This window comes from Borostomias antarcticus (genome assembly GCF_949987555.1).
Source record: "Borostomias antarcticus genome assembly, chromosome: 3".
Lineage (NCBI taxonomy): Eukaryota > Metazoa > Chordata > Actinopteri > Stomiiformes > Stomiidae > Borostomias > Borostomias antarcticus.
This window is the reverse complement of record NC_140236.1, coordinates 30,543,122-30,562,490: the sequence shown is the minus strand read 5'-3', so window position 1 is coordinate 30,562,490 and position 19,369 is coordinate 30,543,122. Positions and strand designations below refer to the sequence as shown.

At 46.5% G+C, this 19,369-nt stretch overlaps 1 protein-coding gene across 1 annotated transcript in view; it reads right to left on the bottom strand.

Moving 5' to 3' along the window:
- Positions 1-415: 415 nt before the first annotated feature.
- Positions 416-19,369, bottom strand: part of armc9 (armadillo repeat containing 9) — a gene marked incomplete at its 5' end in the record, with an annotated part of 33,150 nt that continues 14,196 nt past the window's right edge. The window contains 14 exons of the mRNA XM_084461742.1: positions 416-532; positions 1,953-2,155; positions 4,253-4,367; positions 6,566-6,717; positions 8,582-8,697; positions 11,108-11,206; positions 12,736-12,794; positions 13,069-13,159; positions 13,278-13,352; positions 14,008-14,084; positions 16,386-16,525; positions 16,914-17,037; positions 17,566-17,653; positions 19,275-19,367. Coding sequence (XP_084317868.1) covers positions 507-532; positions 1,953-2,155; positions 4,253-4,367; positions 6,566-6,717; positions 8,582-8,697; positions 11,108-11,206; positions 12,736-12,794; positions 13,069-13,159; positions 13,278-13,352; positions 14,008-14,084; positions 16,386-16,525; positions 16,914-17,037; positions 17,566-17,653; positions 19,275-19,367 — 1,458 coding nt within the window. The 3' untranslated portion in view covers positions 416-506. The remainder of the gene's footprint in view (positions 533-1,952; positions 2,156-4,252; positions 4,368-6,565; positions 6,718-8,581; positions 8,698-11,107; positions 11,207-12,735; positions 12,795-13,068; positions 13,160-13,277; positions 13,353-14,007; positions 14,085-16,385; positions 16,526-16,913; positions 17,038-17,565; positions 17,654-19,274; positions 19,368-19,369) is intronic.

The window sequence follows — 19,369 nt, the reverse complement described above, 5'->3', positions numbered from 1 at the left end:
TGAACAATGCCTTTGTGTGCAATAAAGACATGTCCCACGGCTAAGTATGATAAACATGGGAGTGGAAGTACCAGTAAAATACATTAAGCATTCTGTTTAAATGGAGCAGGTACAGGAACAGTATTTGCCTCTCTAAAGTGACTGGGTGCGAATAGAGTTAAAGAGGTATTTAATGACATATTATCTTGGAGAGAGAGAGAGAGAGAGAAGAAAGCCTGGACCAGGGAGGAGGAGGAGGGTGTAGGATGCTATGGGTGTCTGCCGGGGGTGCTTGTTGTGCTTACTGCCCAGGCGTGTTGTGTTACAGGCGTGCTCAGTGCTGAGCTTGAAAGGGGGCCTTCTGAAGAGCCACAATCCTGCATTGTTCCTCCTCCTCCTCCTCCCTCTTCCTACCTCTCTACCCTCCCCTACTTCTGCAGCCGATCCCCACCGTCTCTGTTGCCTTGACCTGCGGATGGAGTTACAGGAAGCTGGTCGTTCCCGGGGAGATAGGCCGTGGTGACAGCTCACTCTTCACTTCCTGTGTGACCGGCTGCCTCGAGAAGCAGAAGGTGGGGGAGGAAGGGGTTAACTGGAATAAGAATTAATATATCAAGTGTCCAGTATGTGTGGTCCTACAACTAAAACGATAGGTCTATCTGGATAGATCTTGAATGTGAGTTTTTTCAGACCAGCAAACGGAATATTTTCGGTCAAACTAATAACTTATCATTAAAATATCTTTTCAAAACGTTCTCAAGTACAATAGGAACCAGATTGGTTCCCCCTTACTAATGACGAACAATGGCTCGTTAAAGGGCATGGGGCCCGTCTAGTGATGTCATCGCTGACAACTGCCTGGGTCTCCTTTCAAGTGATAACATGTGAAGCGGTGAACCACCTTCAGACGGACATGACATAGACTAACAGAATCCATGAGCTCTTCACAAGCTGTTATTATTATTAATATTATTATTCCCACAGTTCATGGATATATCAATCAAATCAATATACCACACACAGACCTTGTATAAGCCTCCAAATAGAGCTGGTGTTGTACAATGAACCACCAAATAAGTATCCACCACCGTAGAACTATCATGTCATTTGAATCCATTAGTGTTCAGCCAGACAGTTCCCAGGCCTCTGAAATGACTGGTGAATACACAGGGAAGAGCAGCATGGGGAAGCGGTCTATGCATTAGGCTTCATAATAGCCTTTCCAGTAAGGCCTCCAGTCGAACAACCGGAGGTCATCACAGCAAAATGCAATAAAGACTCGTAACAGAGCACAGAGACCGATCTTATCACCACTGAACTGAATCAGACTGTCCATCCACCACTCACTGATCTGTATTCCCAATGTAGGGGCGATAAAACTCTTCAATCATGTTCTAGCAGGTGGCTAGTCACATTACCCAATGTTCTCTTCTGTTTTATGCCTTTATGAGTGTTTGCCAAAAGCTTCGGTGTAAATCCTATGGACCATTCAGTTTTCTGATAGCATACGGGAACGACTCATAAACTCCGCGTCAGGTTTCTAGCCTGGACTGATTTAAATACTGGAGCAAAACATAATTAGAGGTCCTTTTCAGTCAAAACTAGCTTTTAGAGAGGTAGTGTAACTCAACTGTACAACACCACACAGACACACAGAAGCACATGCAGGAACAGATCCAGCGACCAGTATGGCTAGAGCCACTGCCTCACCAATGTTAGTAACCCAAGAGGACACTGGAAAACTCATGGACACTTAGGAACTTAACAGTAATACATTGCGTGGTGTGCCTCTTACTGTTCATGTAAAATGGGGGCCAATTTTGGACCAGGAAAAGGGCAGTGTGTGTGTGTGTGTTTGCATGCTCACAGTGTAGAGTGTAAAGAGAGAGCCAGTGTGAGAATGTAACAGAGAGAGAGAGAGAGAGAGAGAGAGAGAGAGAGAGACAGAAGGAGAGAGTAAAAAAGTCACTCACTCTGTCTGCCCACAGAGCCAGCTGAGGTGGGCCTGCTGCTCTGCTGTGGCTCCAGCTGGGAGAACTGGGGGGCCAGAGGCGGGCCGCGCCCCCTCCTCGCGCCCCCGCAGCCTGCCACCGACGGGGCCGGGCTGGTGGCGTCACTCTCAGGCGTACGGGGAATCTTGGGCCGGCCCGTAAAGCCGGGGAGGTGGTGGTCGCTGCTGGGGAGAGAGAGAGAGGCCAAAGTCACGATGAGCTACTCTGTGCAGGATCGCTGAGTCAACGCGAAGTCGCTGGATGCCAACTTGGCTGGACAAAAGTCATTTTTGAGAAGTTATAAGTAGGTGAAGGCCATTAGCTGATTAACAATGTGTCAGGGTTCTACTCCCATAGCTGATCTGGAAACATTTAGTTTGACATGGATAATAGGATTTCAAATCATCCATGTAATCAGCTCTTTGATGACTTATTGTATTATTTCAGATGTTTTCATGCTACTGGCATTTTGCAAAGATATTTTTTAGGGCATTTCTGCTTTATTGGTATAGGACAGTGTAAGGACAGACAGGAAAGGTGAGAGAGAGAGAGAGAGAGAGAGAGACAGAGAGAGAGAGAGAGAGAGAGGGGACGACATGCAGCAAAGGGCGTGGGCCGGATTCGACCCCACACAGCTACAGTAAGGACTAGCCTTTACATGGTACGCACCCTATCCCATTGAGCCACCGGGGCGCCCCGTCCAGAGAAAATCTGTCTGAACCTCAAAGTAAGTGGACAGCTTTGATTTCACAGAAGCCTCCATGTTACTCATCTCATTGTCCTGCCTCTGACGTCCTCACTTAGTGTTGAATGTCGAGCAAAACGTTCGATCAATAGTCCTAAGATACACAATATTCCCAAAAGATGATGACAAACATACCCTGTGTTGAGTGCATTGGCTCACTTAATAATTCATTACTGTCATGCAGAGATATGACCTTGCCATCCATGCTGTTCGTGACCTACAACGGAAATAGTGCCCTTTCTAACTGGAAATGTATAATGTTTTACCATAATGGAGCCAGATTGGAGCCAGTACGAAAGTGGAAACCATTACAGTGCATTTGAAGCAAAATGGAGATCATTGACTAGTACTGGCTCCTCATATCTAGCATAGACATACAGTACAGCATCTCCCTGTCTGAGCCATGATGGAACCCCGGTTGCACTTGCTGCCCTTTAACCTCTCTGTAGAGATGACCCTCCCAGCTCCCTCCCTGCTGGGGTGAAATGAGGCTGTGATGGGGGGAGGAGGACGAGGGGCTGTTCTTTATGAGGCCCTGTGCGTTCCTGGGGGGCCAGGGAGTGCTTAATTAAAGTGTTGTTTCCTAGACTCATTACACTCCCGGAGATCCAGGAGTCAAATTCCTCTGGGGTTTGGGAGGAGGAGGAGGAGGACTGAATGGGCCTCTTTGTGGACAGCTAGTTAAAACGCATGTCACAGACAGCCAGAGCTGTGCTGAGTCACAGATTGGTGTAACCCCCCCCCCCACGTTACCCACTTCCCTTGGACTCTCCCGCTCTTCCACTGCTGTTCACTTTCTCTGCTGTCTCCATCCCTCCTTCCTCTGCTGCATCCTCTCCTTTCTTCGCTGTCTCCATCCCTTCTTCCTCTCCTTGCCCTCCCCTTCCCTCCTTCCAGACCCTCTGGTTCCATCTACTTCTTCCTCATGCTTCCCTCTCTTCCTGCTGTCCCTCCATGCCTCATCTCCAGACCTTGTTGTGCCAACAACCAGCCTGTCCTTTCCTGTCTGTGCTGAGGGCAGGAAAACAGTGAGGGAGGGTGTAGAGAGAGAGAACTCAGAGAGAGAGAGAGAGAGAGAGAACTCAGAGAGAGAGAGAGAGAGAGAGAGAGAGAGAGAGAGAGAGAGAGAAAGAAACATATGGAGAGAGAGGGACAAAACAAAGACAGAGAGAGAGAGAGAGAGAGAGAAAGAGAGAGAGAGAGAGGGCCAGATCGTGCTGAACTTTCCAGACCTTCACATTTCGGTACCGACGTGTCATTCAGGGCCAGGAATGTCACACTGTGTCACATGGCCTGCTCCCTGCCAGTCTGACACAGCGGCACCGCCAAGAGATAAATAAGCTGGCAGCATCTGTTTCTGATCTGTGTGCGAGTGTGTGTGTGTGTGTGTGCACGCAAATTACAGTTTGTGAGTATGCATGCAACTTGAGTATGCGTGTGAATGAGAAAGTGTGTGTACGTGTGTGTGTATATACAATAAGTAAATGTTTGTGTGTGTTTGTGACAGTAAGAGAGTAGAGAGAGAGAAAGCAGTCACCTGGCAGAGTATCCGTTGCCGTCGCCCATCCCTCTCTTCTCATCCCTCTTCTCATCCCTCCCTTCATACGGCCGGTCCAGCTCAGAGTCCTGAGACCAGCGGCTGTACTCCGAGTCTGTTAGCAGGGAGACACACAGAACAAAGAGAGAGACACAGACAGAGAGAGAGAGACAGAGAGACACACACACACAAAAACACAGAAGAGAGCACGTCACACATACTCCATTCCTCACCGCCATGGCGTCATTAACACACACGCAGGACAGCTCCATACTCCCCGGCACTTGGCTTTCATGGGGAGGTGCCAACTGGCCGACAGCGAGGAGCATGGCACGGGGAAGGGGGGGTCCTCTAATGTACCATCTGCAGGGCTCGCGATTTCTGAGATGCCCCTCGTTTCCTCGTCCACACTGAGGACCATCCATGTAGTCACCGCTATTTATTATTTTAAGGATGTGTTTATTTGAATATATAATTTAAATTATAAGGATGTGTTTATTTGAATGAAAAGAAAAGACTACAATTTGACCAAAATCAATTAGTGACCAAAAATCATCCCATTCAGCCTCCATAAGAAGTTAAAAATGATCAAAGCAGGAGTAGCCTAATGTATACAGTATATGACCACACTATGGCCTAACTGTGTGTACCGCTACATTCAGGAAGTAGCTTTTGGACGGTTCTTTTTGAACCTTGGTGTAGAAGCGGTATCGCCTTGATCTTCAGACACTGGACGTCAAATCATCAAATATTGAATGGGAGTCTGAAAAAGCCTAAAGCCAACAACTGTGAAGTCACACTTTGTGAGATACGGAGCCATCTACAGTGCATCTGGAAAATATTAATATTTCTTCACTTTTTTCACATTTTGTGATTTTACAGCCTTATTCCAAAATGGATTCAATTCATTTTTTCCCTCAACATTCTACACACAATACCCCATAATGAAAAAGTGTTTTAGAAAGGCTTGCAAATCTATATAAAAAACAAACTAAAATATCACATGTACACAAGTATTCACTCCCTACTCTCTTACTATGACACTCAAGATTGAGCTCAGGTGCATCCTGTTTCCACTGATCCTTGAGATGTTTCTACAACTTGAGGTCAGGGAGCTGACCAAGAATCTGATGGTCTCTCTCACAGAGATCCAGCGTTCCTGTGTGGAGATGGGAGATCCTTCTAGTAGAACAACTATCTCTGCAGCACTCCACCAATCAGGCCTTAATGGTAGAGTGGCCAGACGCTGACGGAAACCACTCCTCAGTAAAAGGCATATGACAGCCTGCTTAGAGTTTGCCAAAAGGCACCTAAAGGACTTTCAGACCATGAGAAACAAAATTCTCTGGTCTGATGAAACCAAGATTGAACTCTTTGGCCTGAATACCAAGCGTCATGTCTGGAGGAAACAAGGCACCACTCATCAACTGGCTAATCATCCCTACGGTGAAGCATGGTGGTGGCAGCATCACGCTGTGGGGATGTTTATCAGCGGCAGGAACTGGGAGACTAGTCAGGATCGAGGGAAAGATGAATGCAGCAAAGTACAGAGAGATCCTTGATGAAAACCTGCTCCAGAGCACTCTGGACCTCAGCCTGGGACAAAGGTTCACCTTCCAACAGGACAACGACCCTAAGCACACAGCCAAGATAACAAAGGAGTGGCTTCGGGACAAGTCTTTGAATGTCCTTGAGTGGCCCAGCCAGAGCCCAGACTTGAACCTGATTGAACATCTATGGAGAGACCTGAAAATGGCTGTGCACCGACGCTCCCCATCCAACCTGATGGAGCTGGAGAGGATCTGCAGAGAAGAATGGGAGAAACTGCCCAAAAAGGTGTGCCAAGCTTGTAGCATCATACTGAAGATGAATTGCTGCCAAAGGTGCTTCAACAAAGTACTGAGTAAAGGGTGTGGATACATATGCACATGTGATATTTGCGCTTTTTAAATTTTAAATAAATTTGCAAAACATTTTCACTTTGTCATTATGGGGTATTGTGTATAGAATTTTGAGAAAAAAAATAATTTAATCCATTTGGGAATAAGGCTGTAACATAACAGAATGTGGAAAAAGTGATGGGATATAGTAACATAGTTAACAGATGCACTGTATTTGCAGCATTACAACACACTGAACAATAACTGCTGTACTGCAAATGGAGAGAAGGGATTATATAACCATTATTTAAAATCACAGGCGGGTTTCCTCGAGTTGAGTTCTTGCATGAGTTAATGCTCTCCAAGCACACACACGCACGCACGCACACACACACACACACACGTTGTTATGGGAAGCTGGCCGGTCACCCACCCATGGTGTGGCGTAGAGAGCTGGAGGTGCTGGGTGGGCCGCCCGCGGGGGGCTTGGCGCTGTGGTGCGCTGGGTCCAGGCTCTCCTCACTCCTCTGTCTGCTCAGGGGGAACTCTCCTCCCCTGTCGCTCTCGCTGCCCGCTCTGAAGTCCCTGCACACACACACACATCAATGGCACAGTGGTAGAGGTCAATTGTATAGTGGGATGTTCTGTGTGTGTGTGTGTGTGTGTGTGTGTGTGTGTGTATATATATACATATATTGTGTAAAGTAGTTTGAGTAACCAGGAAAGACAAGTGTGTTCATAGTCCATGAGATTTTGAGAGATTATGAGGATCCTGAGGGAGACACAGTAGCTCCTCTGATTCCTCAACTCAGCTGAGATCAGGCCTTCTGCTTCTATACACTGTGTACACAGCTCAACAATTAACTCGACTTTCTCCTCCTACTTCTTCTCCTCTTCCATCTACACGAAGTGACTGTCTTTCTAAAGCTCTATAGTCCTGGGAAACATAGGCACTCGGTGCTCACAACAATAGGCTGGCAACAGCTAACGATGCCATCTCCACTCTTCCAAGTCATTGTTGCTCTCCGCTGACTCAGCCAATCTCAAAGGAGGACAATGGCGTGCAGAACATGAGCCTGGGGACCTAGAAGATGGGGAATAAGACATCCTGACCGGCCAACGGAGGCTTTGTCTGATTCCAGGGCGGCCTGTCTAGCTGACCTCATTCTTGAATCCCTCACTGCCGCCCCCCCATGCACACACTAGGTGAGGGTAAAAAGGCAGTCAACAGGTATTGTGCAGAAAAAGGGACTCTTTTATTAGCTCATTAATAGTACTTTGGTGATAGCTTGTCAGCCCTTTATACTTTTGTAGGCGTACTTGACGCATTGTGCGCCTACTGCACTTCTCTTGCACTTGTATTGTGTTGCATAGTGACATCACTTGGTACTTGTTGCTGTTGGTCATTTATTGTAGTGGAACTTTTGTGCTATTGTCCAGTATAATTGCAGTGTAATAATACACTCTTGCTTAGGTGGGTGTATTACGTAATTTCCATTGACCAGAAGTCACACATTCCATGCTTTACAATACAACACAAAATGTATCAGTATCTACACGTCATTTTAATCACTGTACTTTGGAACTTATATAATCTTTTCTATAGATATAATTTGGTTCCTTGCCAGTGCTGTTGTCCAGTATAATTCCCTGTGTAATAATACCCTCTTCTTTATGTTAGTGTATTACTTCATTTCCACCAGCCTTCGGGCACACATTCAATACTACAGTAAGTGCTTCCAGCGCTGGTGTCATGCTGCCCCTACCATTCTTCTTCCTCTCCACATGGATCAGACACGTTCAACCCTGATACACTGACGGTAAGGTAAGGCCAAGGCTGGGTTTCTCCCAACACATTCTACACTGCCCTGTCTACGCTGAGCTATCAAGTCTCGGGTTGGACAATGAGTGCAAACGCTATCTCTATCTTAACCTGACAATATAACCCACTTGTGTTGTCTCGCCCCGGATATCAGCATGCCCATCGTTGGAGTGACGTGCTCTTGTAAATTGTGCTATCGGTGGTCCCTTTGGTGTCACCAGCGTTCTAGTAAATACGTGGTGGGCTTCTGGTTCCCTGGGGCACAGTCCTCCTGTCCAGCTAGTCACCCTGGTTCCTGGTAGTGTTAGTATGGAGGGGAAAGTGCCAGATCCTTGAGGCGAGGTGTCATGTTTTTGCTGTAAACAGTTCGAAACTGGTTTCATAACTTTGTACGTTTCGAGGAAGAGAGTTGGGTTGTTTTTCAGGATGACAGATCGGTTGTTAGTGTAAGGTTACTTAAAGCACTGGCTAATATGACATGGCATTTTAACCAGTTGGTGTGAATGTTTCGCTGTAGGCTCAAGGTCATGTTTCATGTTGCAAAAAAACCTGGTGGTCACTGGCAAGCATCACTTTGTTCAGGTGTGTGTGTTTTTCGTGTAGTGTGTGTGTGTGTGTGTTACGTACATGGCGTGAGTGTTTCTGTGCGAGCTGGGGGTCACCGGTCGCTGTAGGGGTTCATCAACACACTGTGCAGCTGGAGGAGCTGACCTCCTCTTCACCCTCGCCATGTTGGTCATGATCTAGAAACACACACGCACACACACACGCACACACAAACACACACACACGTTTACTGTACTGTCATGTGTTGACAGGTGCGTGTCCTCATTCAAACCACCGTCTCACTCGAGGGGGTCACAGACTGGGTTTATTGAGCAACTGGACGACAACAGCACCTGCCGTGGCCCCACAGCTGGCCAACATCTCCAGTCCTGTCTGGTGCTAGCTTACTGCTAAGGGCTTAGTGTGTTTTATATGTACTGCATGTGTACTATTGGGTTACTAACATATAGTTGCGTACCATTCAAGTAAAATCTTTGTATTTATTTATTTTTTATAATGTGTTACGTTTCTTATTATGTAGTATTTATGCTATGCATATGTGCTTTGTAATGTGTTTATGATAATACAGGGGCTTGTTTGATCGTCTTGTTGCAGTTACAATATACTCCTATATTGGCTCAAATGGCTGAATAGTTTTTTTGCTTGCTTCAGGAAAATGAGTGTCAGGATCATATATCCAGCAGCCCCCCTTGTTTTCTTCTGTGAAACCCATTGTGTTTCTCTGTGCGTGCATTTTTTTAATTATTATACAGTAGGACCCCACTCATCCGAACTTCAGAGATCCGAACCTCCCGGTCTACCGGACAGGCTTAAAAAACTTTTCTTTTTTTTTTGAGCCTGCTATCTGGTTACTGGTGGGATTTTCATTACAGTACTGTAGGCCTACTTGCATTTAAATGTCATAATAAACACGTACTGTATCCTACTGTGAATAAAAACAGAACTGTATGTAGACCTACATGTTGCCTGTAGGCTGTAGCCTACTGTCATGTTTAATTTCTTTCTTACTTTAATGTCGAGCGCAAAACGCAAACGAGTCTGCTGCGCGAGTACTGTTAACTACTGTAAAGTACTGTATTTGATCAAAGCATGCACTCAAGTGGAAATTTGTTTATTTTATTATAGGCTACTGTAGGTCTATTATAGGCTAGGCTATATGAGTTTAGTTGGCTATTTGATTGCAATTTTGATGCATTTTCACAAGTAATTAAGGGTATTTATCGGTCTATTATGAGTCTATATGAAACAAGTACCACTTATTGAATTTGGTGCATTTTAACATGTTTCACTCATCCGGACATTTCAGAGATACGAACGACCTTTCGGCCCCGTTGGGTTCGGATAAGTGGGGTCCTACTGTATATCACATATTATTATTATAGGAGCACCCATTGCATGCTAGACTTTTATACTAATAGTGAGTTGAGCGCATCCCTCCTTTTTTCGTTTCTCTGTGCATGAAATGTGCTATGAAAATAAAGGTTTGATTTTTGATCTTCTGACATGAAATCTCTGCTGGCCTGGAAAAGAGGGGCTGTGGTTTGTCTCAAATACTGATATGCACTGGGAATCCCAGCTCATGAAAGTAGTGTCATAACACAGTGATCCATCACAGGGGGGCACGCCCGGCCGTGACATGTGTAGGTCAGCAGCCCGGGTAGTAAAACGTTGCTTTGTCATGGATAATGCTGATATGATAGAAGCAATACCATTGTGATACCAGACATCACAATGGATTATTTATTCCCGATAGCACAGGCGGCAATGACAACGAACGTTTCAGCCTGAAAGCTGAGGAAAGCCATGAGGCTGAAACAGTCGTGGTCGTTGCTGCCTGTGACATTGGGAATAAATAATCCGTTGTGATACGTCTGTGAGTGCTGGTATTGTTTCTACTATGCAGACGACTTTCTAGACCGTGCGCCCGGCAAGAGACTGTTGTCGATCTAGTTTAGTTTTGAATCGTGCTTGCATTCCCTTCATCCTAATGCTGATATGATGCATACTCTTATTCCAAAATGCCTGGTCTGTGAAATGTAAGCAGCTAGTTGTGTGTGATCACCGTCTCTAAATGTGCACTTGTGCTTGAGTGCTTGATTACCCCATTTCTGTTATACATCTGTGTGTGTGTGTGTGTGTGTGTGTGTATAACTCCGGCTCACCCCGAGGTACTCGGTGTGTGTGTGTGTAACTCTGGCTCACCCCGAGGTACTCGGTGTGTGTGTGTGTGTGTAACTCTGGCTCAACCCGAGGTACTCGGTGTGTGTGTATGTGTGTGTGTGTGTGTGTGTGTGTGTGTGTGTAACTCTGGCTCACCCCGAGGTACTCGGTGTGTGTGTGTGTGTGTGCGTGTGTGTAACTCTGGCTCACCCCAAGGTACTCGGTGTGTGTGTGTGTGTGTGTGTGTGTGTGTGTAACTCTGGCTCACCCCGAGGTACTCGGTGTGTGTGTGTGTGTGTGTGTGTGTAACTCTGGCTCACCCCGAGGTACTCGGTGTGTGTGTGTGTGTAACTCTGGCTCACCCCGAGGTACTCGGTGTGTGTGTGTGTGTGTGTGTGTGTGTGTGTGTGTGTAACTCTGGCTCACCCCGAGGTACTCGGTGGTCAGCAGCGTCTCTCCAGAGAGCTCGCCCCGCTGAGCCTGAAGCACTTCCTCTTTGTCCAGGTCCGTCTCCATCCCATCTTCCTGTCAGAACAACACAGTCTCAGACCGGGACAGCGTAGGAGCGGCCTCATACAGGGGCGGAGGCGGGGTCTATTAGAAACGACTTGGGCTGACCCCTGAAAGTCGACGAGTCGAATAATCAGTCGGAGACCCTTAAGTTGACTAAGATTCTTCAAGTCGAGCAGTTGTTTTTTTGCTCCACTGTCAAGATGTGCTGGTGGACTAAGACCACTCACCTGCCTTGTGATTTATATAGGACAGGCCAATCATTCGTTTTAGACCTAGGATATTACTGTAGCTATTTGTTGTGCAGTAAAAGGATACTTTAGACTGCTATAGCGCAGGGAACCCTTCTTCCCTCCGCTATGCTTCTACCTAGCCGTCTAGCCTTGCCTACTATGCACCAGCAATTTTGTGCATTTCCCAAAAGGAATATCACAACACAAAACTGCTTTCCTAGGTCAATCTGCTTGTATTAACTAAAATATCTCCTTTAAAAAAAGTGTTTTTGCTTCCCATAGACAGATTAAGATCTAACTTCTGCAAAAATGCTTTAGTGACAGGCAAAACATCCTCCTTCCTTCTTGACTGCTGCCCAACGCATGAGCGCACGCTTTGAAATGCGCAGTTGAGGAGACTATCGTCAAATCACCCAACCCTACTATGACTATGGGAAACGATGCATACAAATAAGGGGGCATCTGAAGTAGATGAACAATGTGGACTAGATTATGCATGTTTAGCAAGAAAATAGCCGTCTTTTATTGTGCTGCCAGCGAGTTTGAGTTTAAAGTGAATCTCTCTTTGAACAGGCGAATCCGACTGGACTATCCGACTAGAAATTAGACTATGCATGGGCATCCCCCTGTAACTACTGTACCCATGCTGAAAGAAAAAACAATCAACAATTGTGAAAAAGCCTATAGGAGGGCGGGGGTTGGACACTTGTGGGTTAGTGTTAAGCATACGGTCGCACTATGGTATGACACTGTGATGGGGTTACGCGGTGCCAGTTTGTGTAAAGAGGCTGGGGAACATGCACCACACACACACACACACACACACACACACACACACACACACACACACACAACAGGGCGACCCCGGTCATGAGAAGCCATAGGTTGACCCACTTTCCTAGATAATCTAATCTGAGCGCCGCATCGGCCCTACACAGCGAGGGAGACACCCAATATCTGGGTCGTGCCGAGATTCCATCTGCAAGTTTGGGAAAGGTGTCGGATGTCTTTTATTTTTTCATCCACCTTGCCATGTCTCCCTTGTGCATCGTGCCCCTTTAACCTCCATCTCATGATGGGGGGTGTATATACGCACCACAAGAGTGATGTAGGCCAAAGATCCCATGACTGGGGCGTCTGGTGAGGACTGGTGGTGTGTGCGCGTCTGATTTATGATGGTATTAGCTAAGGCACTTGAGACAGAAAAATCTCTTATCAGCGTCCGCGTGTGTGTGAGTGTGACACGTTAGCTGGAGTGTGTCCCACATAGTTAGAGTGATATTTCCGGCGGGGTCACGCAGGTGGCCTGACCTCGTCATCGTCATCCTCCTCCTCGTCATCGGACTCCGGTCCCTCTACTGTCACCTCCCCTGGACGGCAGACAGCCACAGAGGTCAGGGGTCAAGGGGTCGGAGCCATTTTTTGTCAATGTTTCATTCTACGTATTCAGTATTCACAGTAAAATACAATTCACACATTACTTCCCACATACAAGGTGACATTTGGAATAAAAAGAAAGTATAAATGTATAATAATGTATAAGGTATAATGTATAAAGTATAATGTACAACAGAATCGAGCAGAGCCAGTGCCAGGTAGGTAAAACTCACTGGTAGCTTTAAAGGATTTGGCCTTCCGACTGACCTGAGTTGAGCTGTTTGATGATGAACTCAATCTGCATGTTCAGTTCTGGGTTCTCCTCTTTACTGTAACAGTGGAGTATCTCCTCCATACTCTACACACACACGCACACACACACACACACACACACACACACATACGAAGTTGGATAAAATACACCACGCCCTTCTATATTCTTCCAGACTGCCAGGCTACTTAGGCAAACATCTCACCATCTCCCTGGCTTCCTCTCGCACAGTGGGAATACACAGGATGCTATACAAGGCTCCATTCACATATGGCCGAATCTGTGAAAACACACACGCACGCACGCACGCACGCACGCGCGCACACACACACACACACACACACACACACACACACACACACACACACACACACACACACACACACACACACACAGAGCGTAAATCACCTGAGGGTCTTTCTGTTAAGAAATCACCGGAACATGTTCCAACATGTACATATATACATGACTTCATTGGAAATTGTTGCCGTTAATTGACAAGCCTGAACATGTGAGTTGGCAGCTGTAGTGTAGCTATAGTGTTCATACAGTGGAGATGCATGGGTTTATGTTGTTTTTCAATTCACTTGCCACAAGCCAGCAACACGCTAGGCAAACAGATGAGACAGATATAAGGGCTTACTGTCTCTGTGCAGATAGTGAGTAGTGTTCTTTTGCAGATCAGGCTGGTGGTGTGTGTGTGTGTGTGTGTGTGAGTGTGTCCTGTTCTGTACATGTGTGTGCTGCCTGAATGTCAGCTGCTGCCAGTTCGTGTGTGTGGTGTACACATTCATTTGTGTGACCTTGAGTGTGTCTCTGTGTGTGAGATTGGCTGAATGTGCGTATGTGTTTGTGCTTGTCAGTGTTGATCTGTGCGTGTGACTATGTACAGTGTGTGTGTGTGTGTGTGTGTGTGTGTGTGTGTGTTACAGTACCTCATGGTTCTCGTGTCCCAGGAGCTCCGTCAGAACTTTCAGCACGTGTTTAGCATTCTCAGCGCACTTTCTCTTTCCTGGACAAGCACGCGTACACACACGCACGCACACACACACAGACGCACACACACACACAAAGATCAGCATCACAGATAGCCAACAGGAAACATTCTGCTCTCTCAGTCGTATCCAACTCGACTGAATTCATCCAAAGAGCACTGTTGGTGACATCAGAAAGTGATTAACATTAGACCTGAGAGCCTATTAGAAGGCGGCCTGAGGAGGCAACAACACGGTGCTCTCAGGAGGGCTGTGTCATGTGGTGAGGGAGAGCAGGGTAGGAGATCCACTGAGGCTGAAAGATCTCTAAATAATGTGGATCGAATTCGCATTTCAAAATGTTTAATAGCAACGATATGGACACTTTTCTAACTGAATAAATCAACGTCACTGGAATATTACGCGCAGATGGAACAGGTGACTTTCTGTTGCGGAGCAGGAGGAGATCATCTGTTTGTGTGAAATGCTGCCCCCCTCTCCCCCCCCAAACTGCAACACAGCCTCTCACCGTCCTAGAGAAGGATGTGAACCGCCTGTTCAAGAGACAAAACCCCCGGAAAGAGGCCAGACCGGACTCTGTCTCCCCCTCCAAGAAAGCAAGGACCACTGGCCTCAACGCCTATACACCCGTCGCCCTGACCTCTGTAGATACGAAGGTTTTTTGAGCGCCTTGTCCTGCGGCATCTCAAATCCATCAGAGACCCTCTCCTGGACCCTATGCAGTTCGCCTACAGAACCAACGTCAGTGGACGATGCAGTCAACATGGTCCTTTACTACATTCTCCAGCACCTGGAGTCTACAGGCACCTACGCCAGCTCTGCTTTCAACACCATCCTCCCGCTCACTCTGGGGGGCGTGCTCTCCCAGATGTGCGTACCCGACCCCACCTGCACGTGGATCAGAGACTTCCTGTCTGACAGGAAGCAGCACATGAAACTGGGCAAGCACGTCTCTGACTCCAGGACCATCAGCACAGGCTCCCCCCAAGGCTGTGTTCTTCCTCCTCTACTCTTCTCCCTGTAAACAAACAGCTGCACCTCCAGCCACCAGTCTGTTAAAGGAGAATTCAACCCTAAAACAACATTAGGCTCAACAACTAGACACCCACAAAACAATAAAGAAAAATGTGGTGTCCTTGACTATAGTTGCTCCATGTAAACAAAGCATGCTCACAAAGTCTGCACTTCCGGGGATTTGCCGCATCAAAACGCGTTGACAAATCCCCGAAAGCAAAATAACAAGGACTACAATGAAGAGAAAAAAATCTAAGAGGACGGGGACTCGAGGCGGGTGCACCACGCTAACCCTCTAGCTCTAGCCTACCCTATAAAGTTAGTTCAACAAAACCAAAAATATGCGATTGCACACTCACACAAAAGATGACAACCGATGCACAGATGTTTCATTTACCTGAGTTTACCTGACTTTTTGTGGTTCATTGTAAACAAGACACATAGTACATGTGTTTAGAGGCTACAAAATCATAGACTTGAATTCTCCTTTAAGCTCCTGAAGTTTGCGGACGACACCACCCTCATCGGTCTCATGTCCGAGGGCGACGAGTCCGCCTACAGGTGGGAGATCGACCAGCTGCTGTCCTGGTGCGATCAAAACAACCTGGAGCTCAACGCTCTCAAGACAGTAGAGATGGTTGTAGACTTTAGAAAGAAACCAGCCCCCCTCCTCCATCACACTGAATGACACCCCAGTGACTACTGTTGACTCCTTCTACTGCCTGGGCCCCACCATCTTCTGGGACCTGAGAGGGTGATCGGCTGTAGACTGCCATCCCTAAAGGACCTGCATGCCTCAACGGCACACACTGTATACATCACACTACAATCTGCACACACACTGTACACACACTTGCCACACTCCATTCTGCATATATTACGTAATTTGCAGTTGTGCCCCCTTTTTTAACAGTATATAATGTATTTTGTATATTGCACTGTATTTTGTTTGCACCGTATTTTGCATTTGCACTGTTTTCTGTGTTTTTTTTTGTTCAGCATTTGCACTGTCCTGTCCTGTCTTGCACCCTATGTACAGTAGTCTGCAACAGTGTATGCCATTACCCTAGACACATTCCTAGTATGTGTGAACAATATACATTGCCAATAAAACAGATCTTGAGAAATGTGAAGCAAAGAAACGGCATCCCTGATAAATCTGTCAACTGTCAAAGTGCTTTTTCCCCTCTGGCAGGTATGATGTGTTTTGGAAAGGTTGGCTCACTGCTCTGCAACAGGGGATCGGGGGCCAGGGTCTCAAGTGAGAAATGAATGAAGGGAGGGGTCCTCTGGGCGGATGGTACCTTTGGTGCGCAGGCACAGGTTCATGAGCAGCGCCACGGCGTACTCCAGGGTGTAGTCAGACAGACAGTCTGAGTCCTGCAGCTCGTCCACCAGCCAGCCTATCAGATCGTCCGCTATCATGGCCGACTGCTGGCTCCGCCTACAGCACACACGAGAGGTAAGACAGCTAACACACCTGGAAATCTACAAGCATTGGGGCGCACATGCACAGGGTCCATTATGATAGAGGCATTGTTTGAGTTTTTCTGCAAATATTAGCTTTTTGCCAGCCTGGTAAAGGTATAACGCTAGGACAAATCTTATTGTGGTGTGCCACAATGTGCAAACAACAATGACAGTGACATCACGACAAACACCCTGAAGGTAATAGTGTTGATACAATACGCACATGCAATGCAATACAATACACCACGCTTTGCAGAGTAGGTGCAGCAGCCTACCCAGTGTACACAACAACCTCACAAACAATGCGGTGCAACACAAAGGTACTAATGGGTTCTCGGCACTAAAGGTTCTTGTTGATGTACCTGAGGCTGAGTTTCTGTAGGGCGCCCAACACATTCTCCCTGCTCACAGAGTCTTTCGCCTCAGTCCTCAGTGACTCTGTCAGGAGCTTCAACAGAGGGTGGATCTGGGACAGGTACGCACGACCTGGAACAGGAAACACAGCCAGGGGGACAGGGTTCAAAAAGCTATGCGAACCCCGATCCGTATCAGCCTACTTCAGTGTTTGGAGATGTTAAGGTCATGGATAGGTGGAAGCAATATGGCTAAAGCTGGCTGCATCCCAGCGAGATGCTAGGCTGACATGCTGCTACTATATTGATCAGACTAATCTAATTCCTTCTGATCTGTGATCTCTGAAGGGGTAGTAGAGACTATGGGGTATTGTTCAGACTGGGCAGTGAACATCATGATTCCTACTCTCAATCATTTCCAATATGGCTTCATTAGCACAAAATATATTGTTCCAGGGACTTTCAGCGGAGAGAGCAATTATGGGTTGGAGGTCTGGTATATGGGATGAAGGTCTGGTATATGGGATGCAGTGCGCATCAAGATAACAGGCAACACAGCTCATCCATACTTTGGAAAATGCTCCCAATTAGATCAAGACCACGCAGCAAGCCCCTCACAGGACCGGGTTTCTAACCTGATTTACTGACATAGGCTACTTACCCTCAGCAAGGGAGGCAAACGCATTGATGAGACGAGCCATGTACTGTCTGACTACCTGGTTCTTCGACCTCATCAAGTGAAGCATGGTCTGTAAAAAGTGGAACAAAAGGGATTTGGAGATGTTATGTTACATTGTGGATGGATCTAGTTTTCACTCTCTTATAACTAAGTTGTAGCCTATAATTATTTTAGTATACTGTAGCTATCCAATTGAATTGGAATATAGTCCATGGCACATTCAAAATAACTATTTTATAATCACCAGTCATATTGACCAGTGCAAAATGTATACCATTAACACAGTCAATTAATTATTTGCTCAGTCGTTTTATTATCAGATTTTGACCCCATAAGACTAGGATCAGCCTTAAAATAGCAAGTCACCTCAAATGATGTCAAGTCAAACCCCTAAAATTTTCCATCCTTAACTCCCCCACAAAAGAATCACGCACTCTCTTAGGCACGTACTGGGAGTCACATGACGCCAGTGGAGGTCATGTACCAAAACTGATAGTTTATGTCTGTGATTTGATTACAAGCAATTTAAACCCATCCGCTATTGTATGGGACATAAAGCGTTGTCAGTGACTTCAGAGTCCCATGTGGCCAGCCGCAGAGTGGTGCGGGGACACTGACAAAGGAAGTGTGACGAGGTGAAGAACCTTTCTCTTCAGCAAAAGGAAGATCGTTAAACTCTGCAGCCTCGGGGCCACGAGCTGCATGAATGAGGGACTTAGCTGGTGTGGCCCGGTCGCACAAAAAACAATAAACTGCCTCAACAAAGACTCCTCGCTCTCCTGGTTGGTGAATTCTGGAATATGATCTGGCTCCCAGCCTAAGACTTACCTAAATAATCGTGGTAACTCAAGACAAGCAGAACTGTGCTACTGGCACCATATCTGAGGTTGGGAGCGGGAGGTTTTGTAAGAGGCCTCAATGTGAGGTGTTTATAGTACAGTATAGTGTTTATATGGAAGTCAGTGGGACCTCATACCTGCTTTCAATTTGGGACTTTGATTAAGTGAGGCAAAGCGTCATGTCGGTGAGGAGTTAGTATGACTAGAAAATTGTTCATGACTTTTCAGTCCTACAAGTAATCCTCCAAACATTGTAAGTAAGTGGAACAATGGGAGGGATCTCGATCGGAGGCATACTGAACACTGAGTCTCCATCGGAGGCATACTGAACACTGAGTCTCCATCGGAGGCATACTGAACACTGAGTCTCCATCGGAGGCATACTGAACACTGAGTCGTTCCGTTGTCTCAAGGATCCACTCCAAGCTAACTGGTTTTTATTTATTTTTAAGCAACCTCCTTACATTGCAAGGTTGCTGGATTGCAACTCCGGTCTCTATCTTACCCGCTCAAACGACCTGCTTTAGTGCTTCTAGCTCATGGAATGACCTTCAATGCACTTTAAAGACTGATATTCTCCCAAATTTTGCACTGTTCAAAATCTTGATCACAAACCACTGTACCTCAGTTTGTAACTGTTTTAGCTGATTCTCTTGTTTTATCTTGTCTTTTTTTAATCCTTTTATCTTTTGTTTTTACTTGTCTCATGTGATTCGTGTTTGTATCTTGTTTCATAATGGTATGTTACTTTTAACTTGTCACTCATCGTCACTGTAAATGAGGGAAACCTTAAGTGTACTTTTGAGTGCAAATAAAGGTTGAAGTGAATAAGGATGGTCCGTGACAGCCCACCTGTCTGGTGTTGTAGCAGTCCAGGAGGTCGTTGCTGATGTAGGCCTGCAGCAGCGTGTCCCTCTGCTCGCCATGGAGGGAGCGGGTCAGCCTCT